Source organism: Macrobrachium rosenbergii, chromosome 55, assembly GCF_040412425.1.
Source record: "Macrobrachium rosenbergii isolate ZJJX-2024 chromosome 55, ASM4041242v1, whole genome shotgun sequence".
In the NCBI taxonomy this organism is placed as follows: Eukaryota; Metazoa; Arthropoda; class Malacostraca; order Decapoda; family Palaemonidae; genus Macrobrachium; species Macrobrachium rosenbergii.
In genome coordinates this window covers 26,375,279-26,387,334 of record NC_089795.1, presented here as the reverse complement: position 1 = coordinate 26,387,334, position 12,056 = coordinate 26,375,279, and the positions used below count along the sequence as shown (strand labels likewise).

General features: G+C 43.9%; 2 protein-coding genes across 17 annotated transcripts in view; one reads left to right on the top strand and one right to left on the bottom strand.

Moving 5' to 3' along the window:
- Positions 1-12,056, top strand: part of sdk (sidekick cell adhesion molecule) — a 213,856-nt gene that overhangs the window by 197,729 nt on the left and 4,071 nt on the right. The gene's annotated exons all lie outside the window — the stretch shown is intronic.
- Positions 4,069-12,056, bottom strand: part of LOC136835707 (uncharacterized) — a 63,735-nt gene continuing 55,747 nt past the window's right edge. For 2 of the 3 annotated variants that reach the window (XR_010852249.1, XR_010852248.1), the window contains exons 3-4: positions 4,300-4,414; positions 4,069-4,206 (exon numbers count right to left, since the gene is read on the bottom strand). Coding sequence is in view for 1 of the 3 variants with exons in the window: in XM_067099563.1 (XP_066955664.1) it covers positions 4,202-4,206; positions 4,300-4,414; positions 9,520-9,715 (316 nt within the window). In the remaining 2 variants the exon portion in view is untranslated. Of the gene's footprint in view, positions 4,207-4,299; positions 4,415-9,519; positions 9,716-12,056 lie in introns of all 3 variants that reach the window. The other variant, XM_067099563.1, reaches the window with a different exon arrangement.

The window sequence follows — 12,056 nt, the reverse complement described above, 5'->3', positions numbered from 1 at the left end:
TGACAAGATCCATGTTTCGGCAGTACTTACAATGTCGGCAAGAGTCGATTCCTGGCTAATAAACAAGATTTGTGTAGGGGAGTGGCCTGTGAAGTTTGGAGTATTCTGTAACTCCAAGAGACAATGGTTGAAGCCTTAACAGTCGATGTTGCTGGAGAGTGCTGTCTTCAAAGATGCTTCACAGTGCCATCAGCATGGCCAGTGGACTGCAGATAGTGCAGGGAAGTAATGAGATGAAGTCCTCCCCATCGCTCCATGAAATCCCTGAGTTCATGGTTGGTGAATTGAGGTTCACTATCAGTCCTAAGTTGAAGTGGGACACTGACCTCCCTGAAATAACTGCAGAAGATCCTTATCATTGCAGAGGTGGTAGTGTCACTGTAGCATGGGGCGACCACAAGCCAACCAGAAAGCCTGTTGGTCACGATGAGGAATGACTTCCCTGTGACATAGAAGTAGTCCGTGATACAGACTAATAGGGCCCTAGTAGGGTGCTCGTTGTTTTGAAGAGGTTCCTGCTGGAGGCTGGGTTGTAAAACTGGCTAGGCTTGCAAACTTGGACAGTATTTAGGATGTCAGAGTCGATTCCTGGCTAGTAAACAGGATTTTTACAGGGAAGCGACCCATGAAGTTTGGAGTGTTTTGTGACTGCAAGAGGCCACAATCTAAGTCTTCACAATCGATGTTGCTGGAGGGTGCTGTCTTCAGTATAATATGCTTCACAGCCTTCACAGGTGGTATCAACATGGCCATTGGACTGCAGATAGTGCAGGGGAAGTAACAAGATGATGTACTCCCATTGCCCCATGAAATCCTTGAAGTCACAGCCGTTGTATTGAGGTTCACCATCAGTCCTGAGGCGAAGTGGGACACCGACCTCTGTGAAATATTTGCAGAAGACCGTTATCATTGCAGACGTGGTAGTGTCACTGTAGCATGGAGCAACCACAGGCCAGCCAGAAAGCCTGTTGGTCATGATGAAGAATGACTTCCCTGTGACGCTGAAGAAGTCCACTGATGCTGACTTTTAGGGCCTGGTAGGGTGGTCATCATTTTGAAGAGGTTCCTGCTGGAAGCTGGGTTGTAAAACCTGGCAAGACTCGCAAGCTTGGACAGCACTTGCAATGTCAGAGTTGATTTCTGGCTAGTAAACAGTCTGTTGTGCCCGTCCCTTTGTGCCTTGTATTCCTCCATGACTATCATGGAGACATGATAGAAAGCGCCGGTGAAGGGCAGCAGGAACTACAATCCTATCTCCATAAAGTACGAGTTTAGCATATACTGAGAGGCTGTCTCGTAGTTTCCAGAATGGGAGCAACTGATTATGTAAGATGTAGCAATTGGTAGGAAATCGAAGATGGATGTACGACGGGTCCTCCTCGCTGAAGCTCGAAGATTTTGAATAATCCTGGGGTGAGGTATTGTCTTCTTGGGCTGCTGCTTGAGCAGTGCTGATGGTCCTGATGTATGGCCCAACCTTAACACAGTAGGTTTCCTCCTGTGGTGTGAGCTGGCTGGTGGGGGCACGTGATTGCAGACTGGGATTCTTGACCGCATCCAGAGTGTAATGGTTGAGAATTGGCACCAGTGGGCAATGGTCTGTCAATGTAAAATATTGGATGCCTATCAGGTACAGTTTGCATTTGAACATAGCCTGGCTATTCCATGTGTCGGTATGTGAGCACATCTCGGCCTCTGTCATGCAGGGAAACGAGAGCCACACTGTACTAAGCAGAGTCTTCCATTGTATAGAAGATATCCTAGTCTGTTGAGTCGAGAAGCGTCATCTGTAGGATAACTGGGAGGACTGGATCGAGGCGGCAAGGACTGGTGGGCTAGCCAGGGCAGTTTTCACCTGACAAAATGCTCCGTCCTGATCTGCAGTCCATACAAATATATGCTTGGGGCTCATAAGAGGTCTAAGAGGCTGAGCTGCATTAGCTGTCTCAGGCATAAAGTCAGCCAGTTGGTTCTCTAACCCCATGAATGAACGAATCATCAAGTTTGTCAGTTTAGGGAAGTCCTTAATTGCTGCTGCTTTGTTGGTGTCTGCTGAAATGCCGTCTTTGGAGATCCGAAATCTGCAGAAGGTAACACTGGAGGTGGTGACCACAAACTTGTCCTTGTTAAGTATGATGGCTGGGGAAATCCTCGCCAAACAGCAGGATGTCATCAACTACCATGACGCAATTCTCAGTACCTTGCAGAGCCTTGTCTCCCCGAAGGCAGTAGGTGCCTCCTGTGGCCGCAAATCCCACTGGACCTCTGTGCGATACTGGAAACAGCCATAGGGTGTGGTGAATGTTTTGATCCTCCTCTGCAAGTTGTATTTACCAGTACCCATGCAGGGCATCTACAGTGGTGAAGAACTTGGCCTTCAGATCAACGCTGCAGATGCTGGACAATGGTGAGGGTGAGGCTGGCTGGGCTGCTTTACTTTGGCCTGAGGTCAACGGTGATCCAGTGACGTGGTGGCGTTTGAAGGCAGGCAGCCGGAAAATACATACTGACATGGGTAACATCCAGAACAGGTGTGGGAAACCCTGACGGAATAATGGCCAACTCTTTGCAGTGGCTATATGACAGCAGGAACATTCAGACACGTTCATGGACTTGGATCCTCACTCAACAAGATCCCTTAGCCAAGGAGAGAATGGCTGTGAAGGTGAAGGATCTTAAGGCAGGTACTTCTGTCGAGAAACCATCTGTGGTGAAAATCGGGGGGGTAACGTGTGGAGGTTGTAATTTTAGGGATGGAGAAGGTCAAGATGCTGAGGGCCATAACAGAGATGTTGGCACCTGTTCTGGCAAACATCTGAATCCTGGACGGTCATCATACAAGAGGGAAAAGGAGAGTTGGCTGTGTGTCTGGCAGAAGAGGGTTTTCTGCCCAACAACAGCTGGGGTTCTGCCTGAGAGGGTGATGTAGCCTTGGCACTGGAAGTGGTACCCTGTTTGGCATCCCTTGTCTTCTTCTGGCAGCACTTGTTGTAATATCCTTGTTGTTTGCAGTGGCGGCACTGGACCTGTCTGGCAGGGCACCTCTGAGCCTTGGCTCAATTCCCCTTGTGGGAACAGTTGCTGCATGTGCTGTCTGCTGCTGGACACTTCTCTGTGGATCTGTGCATGCAGTTGCATGACTAGCATGAAACACTCTGTGATGGTGTGGTAGGGGTGGCACCCTTTCCATGTTTCTTCTGCTTATTGTAGTTTGAGAGAGCAAAGCACAAATTGCAGAAGTGGCCTTCCTGGTGGCCTCATAGGTGCAACACATTTTGATAATATCCTGGAGAGAGGCGGTGTCGAGGGCTATTAGTTTCTCAATCAGTTCTTCAACCCTGACTCCCATGAGGATGATCATCTTCATCTGGGTTTGGTCACAAACTGAAGATCTACTGTGATGGACGTCTACGTCCTCTGCAATGTTCTTGAGTTTTTATGTGCAAGTCTGGGAAAAGACTCCTAACTGTGTTTCAGGTGGCAACCTCACGTATGTAGATTCTCATTGTATGGGCTGCTGAGTGTTCTTGAAGGGCATCCAAGACTCCTCACGACACTTAATGCGTGTGTCTGGTGTATTTCTAGGGTGTGCTTTGAGATCCTTTTATAGTTCCATGCAAGACATACATCCTCATCTGGATTAATTGTTTTCTGGGTAACTTGGGTGATCCACTCATGACTGAATAATCGTCCCATCGATGTCATATTCCTGAAAAATTTGAAAAGTTGCATCTGGACGAAGCGGGGATGGGTTCTGGGCGATTCCTTTCTGTGGAGGGGATACTGACAAGGTCACTGCACCTTGTTGTGGTGAGGTAGGAGCTGCAGGTGTCGGGGGAGGCGCGCTGGGGCTTCCTGTGGTTGTTTGCTGTACAAGGAAGGGCTAACATTTGCAGAAAGGCGGTGTAGCGGTCTACTTCTTGTTGCCTGCGAATTTCGTCCTCCTCTCTCTGTTGTTGGTCCCTTAATTCTTCCTATTTTCTTTGTCTCTCCCTTTCCTTGTCTTGTCTGATCCTGGCATGATCCTCGATCTGTATTTTTTCTAGGTGTATGCATGAAAGGAAATCAGCTGATTGGGGTATCGTCGTCTGGGGATAGAGAGCGGGTGGGGAGTGTGGCCGCTGGGCGAATGGGGTGTCATCGCGTTCGTCCTGAGAAGGGTCTTGTGAACTCTGCCTGGGAGAGTTGGGTGTCGTCATTTTCATCCTGAGAAAATGGAGACTCTATTGTGAATAATGTTCTGTTTACTCCAACACAGGCTTAAAACAGAATCTAACAGAAATGATACACAATACATACCAGCAAATAAAGTCTGTTGTGTAAGTCTCCTGTATCTTCGCTTACTTCTTGTGACTTCTTCCTGTAATACCTCAGTGCACCGTGTTGATTGGTATGAGACGTGAAACAAGCTCATCTAAAATGTAGGTTCTTTATTAGGTAAGGTTATAAATATATAAGGACAATGTGTGTAAGCAACCAAACTTGAGAGGGGCAAATATACTCATGGGCATTGATTTGAAATGTGACTAAAGGTTACTTTGTCAATATACATGCAAGGCAAGAATACAGTTGCCACTTATCAATACATGGGAGGTGAGAATACATTGTACAGTGACAAATACATGTTACATAAACTGTAGATTATAGTATCTACATTATCACTGAAACTGATCACTGAAACTGATAACATTTTTCTTATGATTTAATGATACAAGTAAATTTTTTGAACGTATAACTTGCTTACATGCCTATGAACAGGAATATATAGTGGTGTGAATTAGTATTCTTGTCAGTTGTCATAGCTAGAGAAGTATTGAAAAATAACGATGTTCGTTCCTCAGTTAATATATCAATTATAATGTAGTTGTTGGTTGCGCCAGTGTTCTTCAATTATGGATGGCTCTAAAGTGAATATTGATCACATTTTTCTATTCACCAGCAGCACTGTACTATACTTAGTATTGTTAGCTTTCATCATTTAAGTAGCCCCTCTTATCAGTGATAGGTAATTTCTAGAACCTACTACAGATACTTGTGAAACAGTTGATGATATTAAAATATATTAAAATATGAGCAGACCCTTATGTAGAAAGATTCCCATATACAATGCATGATTGTACACTATATATGCTAAAGCTGAAAGGATATATACAGTGCCAAAATGAAAATTTTCTCTCTCTCTCTCTCTCTCTCTCTTCTCTCTCTCACTCACATGATGTTTTAACCTAATCCCAATGAGACTAGAAAAGTAAAGTAGGAACAATGAAATTACTCCATCATCATTAGTCATGCATTTTAGGGCCATGGTCATAGACAGGGGCCTCTTAGTATGAAAAGTTAAGCTATATCTTAGTTTACTAGACCACTGAGCTGATTAACCAGCTCTCCAGGGCAGGCCCAAGGATTGATTTATTTTTACGTGGCTAAGAACCAACTGGTTGTTCCAGCAACGGACTACAGCTTATTGTGGAATCAAACCACATTATGACGAAATGAATTTTATCACCAGAAATAAATTCCCACCTTCATTACTGCTGGGAGAGTTGAACACACAACAGGTACAAAGCAGCCTCTTAGTATGAAGTGAACAGAGAGACAGAGACAGAATGGATGCAGTCCCAGGTAATGGATAAGGGAAAAGAAACAGAGTCAAACTATATTGAGGTGGGCACAGCATGGCCCAACAATTTTTATTCTGTTACAGCCTGTACTCACTTTCCAGCAGGGGGAAACTTAATGGGTTACTTCATTTTACTTAAAACAAAGCACTTCATTTACTTAAAATTTTAATTTTATATTTAGGGGTTGGCTGTAAGATTCATTTAAATGGAGGGATTGGCTGCAGTAAACTGTGAATGAGTGAAACTGCAGATATCTGAAGTCATCTTTTGCACCTGTGTTATTTCTGCTATGTTTTACTATTGCCTTGAGCACCCTAATTTGGGTTATGGCTTTGTTATTGTAAAAAATAGGCATGTAAATATCTCACAAGATCAGTAAGAATTAAATCTTTTAAGGCCATGTAAAACAGTTGTACACAGGTATGAAAATGGGTATGTAAATTTGCATATCATCATATTGATTGTTTTACATTTTATAATAAGATGAAGGTCATTTTCCATAGTGGAGCCAGTTGTTTCTTGTCCCTCAGGAATTACCTTGCAACTCCCTTGAGGTTACCTATCTGGGAAATTGCTGGGAAGGGTTTCACACTGAGAGTGTAGTCTCATCCCCAAGTACTTGATCTGCTGCTTGGGAATCAGGTCAGACTTCCACCATTTCCCAGAGCTCCCAGACTCTGGCAGAGGTACAGGAGTCATTGTTTGTCTCAAAGTTTCCCTCCAGGGAAGTGAGGATGAGCCAATCATACAGGTAACATAACAGGCAGGTTCCCTCTGAGTGAGCTCAGGCTGATACCAAGGCAACAACTGGTGAACCCCTGAGGCTGTTGCTAGCCCAAAGGAGGTGGTCTTGAATTGGAAGATCTTCCCTTGGCACATGAATCGTGGGAACTTCCTTGAGTCCTGATGTATTGGGATCTGAAAGTACTTGTCGTGAAGGTTGATCAAGATCATGAAGTCTTCCTCAAAGTTTGCATGATTCCATGTGCCAAGGGGAATATATTCCAATTCAAGGCTTTCTGCTTTAGGCTAGCAACAGCCTCACAAGTTTTTACACAGGTTTTTGCCTTGGTCTAAGAGCTTGGGTTTACTTTGAAGGAGTCCACCTGTTAAGTTTCCTAGATGATTAGCTCATCCTCACTTCCTCATAAGGGAAACTACTTAGGGAAAAGTAATGACTCCTGTTCTTCTCCCAGAGTCTGGGTGTACTGATTGATTAGTGGAAGGCTGACCTGATTCTCAAGTAGCAGGCCAAGTACTTGGGGATGAGTGACTAGACACGATCCCTGTGAAAGCCTTCCCAGCAACTCCCTGGATAGAGATAACCTCAAGGAAGTTTCAAGGCAATACCTGAGGGACAAGGAACAATCGACTCAAGTACGGCCAATGAGCTTGGGCCATCTTACATCCCTGGGGAAACCTGCACCAAATGGTAGAAACCATCGTCGATCCCTAATATGGCAAATGATAGGCCACTGGTCCTTCCCAGACAAACCTCCCAACCTCACCTGGTTCCCTTCAATGAGAAGGCTTGGGGAGGCCTGGTGTGATGGCTCTCAGATGAAAACCTTCTTCAGGGGGTCTCCCCAGGCTTACCCCCTCCTGAAATGCTCTTCTTGGATGTGGACCCTAGACCTGCAAAAAATTGCACATCAGTGAACTAGAAATGAGTACAGTGTGGCTGGCACAACAGACATTCCAACATTTTCTGTAAGGGCACTCAGTGGTAGTCGTGAGCATGAGCAAGACTACACCATCATGGTAGCTTATGTCAGCATGCAAGGGGGAATGGTTTTTCCTTCGCTGTGCAGGCTAGCCCTCCAGATGCATGATTGGGGATCAATACACATGATCAAGCTGTGGACCAATTACATTCCCAGCAAAAAGAACATCACAGCTGACTAGTTCAGCTGTTGGGGCCAAATAGTCGGGGCAGAGTTCCCAATACTTGGTAGTAGCAGAGAGACTGATTGATCTATAGGGCCCACCATTGATCAAGTTATTCACCACCAGGCTAAACCAAAAGCTACTACCTAGGCTTCTGCTCCTTGGTGCCAGACCTATAGGCAACACTGCAAGATGCAGTCTAACATCCATTGGGCAATACAAACATATGCCTTCCCCCAGTCAGTTTCCTCCCTTTGGTGATAAACAGGATATTCATCATCATGGGCCTTCATATGACACTAGTGGCTCCTTGCAGGCCATATGCAAAGAGATAAAGGAACCCTCTTTCTCTTGGTAAATGTCACGAGGGTCCTCCCCATTTTTCCCCCTTTTCTCTTGCAACCATGCATCTAGAGGTTCCATTGAGCAGTACAGTTGCTGCAACCTCACGGGTGGAGCTTATCCAGAAACTCTTGCGAAAGATGGGCTTTCCTTGCAGAACAACAGAGGAAATGTCTGGTTCCCTTTTCCTCTCCTTTGTAAATGCCTACCAAGGAGAGTGGTCCATTTTTTGAAGGGGTAACTCTCCATTCAGTATCTGTCGTCAGTGGATAACAGACTCTCTGGTGCTTCTTCATCAAGACAAAGGCATGGACCTGTCTGCCTCTTCTGAAATCTTTATGCTTATGAGGAGCTTAAAGTGATTGTGCCCTCCTCAGAAGGTTAGACAGCTAGAGTAGTGGCGGGTCTTGGTCCTTTACAGACTGAGCGTTGCCCCTTATGAACCCCTGTCCCATTCCATGGACAGGGATCTCACCTTAAAGAAGTCATCCTCCTAGCCCTTCCCTCAGTCAAGGGAGTCCCTCCTAGCCCTTGTCCCTGCCAAGGGAGTCAGGGAACTATGCAGATTGTCCTATCTTATCATTCACTTTGAAGAGTGAGGTTCAGTCTCCTTCCTGGCTAAAAGGCAAAATACCTTGGTTCTGGACCAAAGCATGAGTCTCTCCCTCTTCAATTTTGTTGGTGGAGACCTGGATGAGATGCTGTTGTGCCCAGTGTGTGCCCTGAAATATTACTTGAAAAGAGCAGAAACTCATAGGCCAGAGTGTAAGATCCTTTTCATGAGCATTGGTTATTGCATAAAGGAGATTTCTCTATGGGTTTACTGAAGTAGCTACAGACCCTCCTGTTCACCTGAGAGCTCACAACATCAGGGACGTAGGACCTTCTCTTGCCTTTCAGAAGAACTTCTTGGACTAATAGGTAATGAGAGCAGCAGTATAGCCGACACTAGACTACCTTCACTTCATTCCATCTGAGGGATATTGCATGTAAGTCCTTAGATACCTTCTCCCTCAGATCTGTGGTGGCAGTTCAACAAGTATAGTGTGATTACTGGGTCCCTACTGGGTGTCCCATGCCACCCTTTCAACTGCTTTGGCCAAAATGTTTATTTCATGAGTGAGAGTGAAATAGGTGCTTACCCACCCCTACCCTTCCTCTTCCAACCCAGTAGCATTGTGTTGAGTACATGCTGGATCCGAATAAGTACAGCACAAGGAAGTGCATTAAAAGTTCCTTTCCTACTAGACTCTTTGTCTCCTCTTCTGTAACAAGGGGAAGAGAGGTCAGGGTAAAGTTTACCCTCACACCAATTGATTGTGTTTAGCTAAAAGGACAACCGGTGAGCTATCCTCTCAGGGCGAAGGGGAAGGGATGGGGCCTGGGTTCTTGAGATTTGTTCCAATGGAGTTCCAGCCTGCAAGGTATGGAGCGGGGACATATGGCCCACCACCCCAAGGAGCAGTGCCAGAGGTGACACATTCTGGACACACTCTCACCGGCACAGGTACACCCTTGCCTTTGAACACTACATCCTACGTAAGAAGTGTTTTCATATATGAAGTGTATGGTGATTGTATCTCTATAGGAACAAATGCCAAAATTTTAGAGCAATTTGTATCTTTCCTTGGTATGCAAACCAGAACCTTTCATATTGAAGATAACTCACCTTATCCACTCCAATATGTTTTTGTTTTTTCACACAAATTTTGCTGCCAGAATTAAAATGGGTAGCATTGGTAAGTGAGACTGGGCATCCTCTCTCCCATTCTCCACCTGGGTACCCTCTGTGTTGGTTGGTACACAGCCGGTCCAGCATATGCACTGAAGGATCCTCCATATATGAAAGGTTCTGGTTTGTGTACCTGGGGAAAATACAGATTACTTTTAAAATTTGGCATTTTAAAAAGCAGTGTTTTTTGATGATACATTGTTTCATGGGATTTTTTTTTTTTTAGTTCAAGCTCATCAGCACCAGTGCAGGGTCCCACTTCATTGGCTTTATTGTAAGTCTAAGGGATCCATCTCAAAGTTCATTAGATCCCTTAGCTCTGACTAGATGAAGTAATCACATTCGGTTTTAATAATTTTTGACTGCTTATTCTTTAATAGCTGATAGTGGAAGGTTCTTAATCTCCTCCTGTCATGAAGAACTTGCAATTGCTGGTGTAGAATCAGAAAGTAGCTTTGTCTGCAACAACAGAAAATTTACCAATTTTCATGGTAAAGGTCCACAAATGACTGCTATTATGGTCTTCTAAATAAAATATGTAATTTTTAAAATATTTCCTGGTCTGAAGAATTGCTAGGTAATCGCCAGGCGTGAAGTTTAGTTCTGTTAACTTGTGATGGAACATTTAAGTTGGCAGTTCCCAGGGTACGTCCAATAGTTGGTGTGGGATACCTTTATGAGACCCTCTTCAAGTGGAGCATGAGAAGTATCCTGTCTGAAGTGGGCTGCTGCTCTTTCTTCCTTAATGTATATGGTGATGAAGGGTACAAAGAGGTCTTCATCTTATCCTTCTCTGTGTATGGATAGTCTCTTGGAGAATTTTTTGCTTCTTTTCATGGAAGTATCGTTCTGATGGGGTATGAGCAGTTTTTGATGTGGAGATCCTTATTTCTCTTGCATGTTAAATGTTGATCAAAACCTCAGATATCACAGCTATATTAAAGTTAGCATTGTAGCCAAGTTGTGAATTAATGGAAGCTTAGTGGTCACTAGAACCAGTCAGCTACAGTTAGCTGATACAGAGAAATTTCCAGTGGTTGCTTTACAGCTGTCTGCCAAATTTCTGGAGTCTTCATTTGCTTCACAAAAGTCTGTCATTATTTTTGAGTTTTTTTTTCACATCTGTTGTTGCACATCAGCATTATAAGATGTGTTTCTGTGTGCTGGTGGATCGCATGCAACCTAGATGAATCCATGGATTTAGGTTTTTTTTTTTTGCATTGTAAAATGTTGAAGGAACCTAATTGTATTGACTGATGTTTTGAGGAATCTGAGGTCTTGTCTTCATCAACATTTCACTGTGATTCCACCTATGTTACTGGACTAGCTGTCCTCTCTGTTAAATTATGCTGTAATGATTATTATTCATTTGTAAGTCACATAATCTGACATCTTAAACAATATAGTTGTGCTGTAAAGAATCAAGTGGTCATCATTGTTTCACATGATCAGCTGATATTAATTCATGTTACCAAGGAAGGGGCATCCTAATGACCATGTGGAAAAAGGAAAGGGGATGAAGGTGTCAAGCACTGTGCTTTACATCTCAAAGTATGTTGCCGAAAAAATTGTGCTTCTGTTCATGTCTGAATATATGTCATTATGCTTGAGTATGCCTAATGTCACCTTTAACCAAAAATAGTATTAAAGTCATCTTTTTGTATATATGAAGAGTCTTAACCTGATAATTTGGACAGTAACTCAAAAACAAACGAGTCTGATAATTTGGACAGTAACTCAAAAACAAACGAGTCTGATAATTTGGACAGTAACTCAAAAACAAACGAGTCTGATAATGTGGACAGTAACTCAAGAACAAACAACAGTTGCAGTCAGCAGCAGTCACTCATAGGTAACAAAACAGTAAGACCAGACAGACACAGTATGGCATGCTAATAACTCCTAATGGAGTGCACAACCCCAACTCCTAATGGAGCGCACAACCCCATTACCACTTTGCTTGTAGCCTTTTACACTTTCAACTACTTGAGGTTGTTATACTGTAAGCACTTACCCAGATGTCAAGTGCTGGGAAGCTCATGCAGAGGTATAGTACTCCATCACTGATGTATAACTGTTCCTAAGTGTTAAAAAATTCAGGAAAAATTATTTTGTGTCATCAGCTACAGAAGTAATAAACTAGCATACTCACTAGGTGGTTATGACCGAGTAGAGAAATGGCATGAGAACTGCACAAGTACAAATATGCCTAGTCAGCAGCTTGCTGAGTGAATGGCATATAATGATGTAGCTAGTTCAACAGGTGATTCCCCTGGTGACTTATCCTAGAGGTAGGGTAATTGCCTGGGAGTTGGATAAGAGCACTCATTTTAAGAATAACTACACCTCTCAGCTGACTAGTCATATAGCAAGTGATATGAATTTTAGTTTTCTGTACAAGAAAAGTATTGTGCTGGCTTTGCCTGTCCTTCTGCACTTTGTCCTGTCCATGCTTTTCTGTCCACCTCAGATCT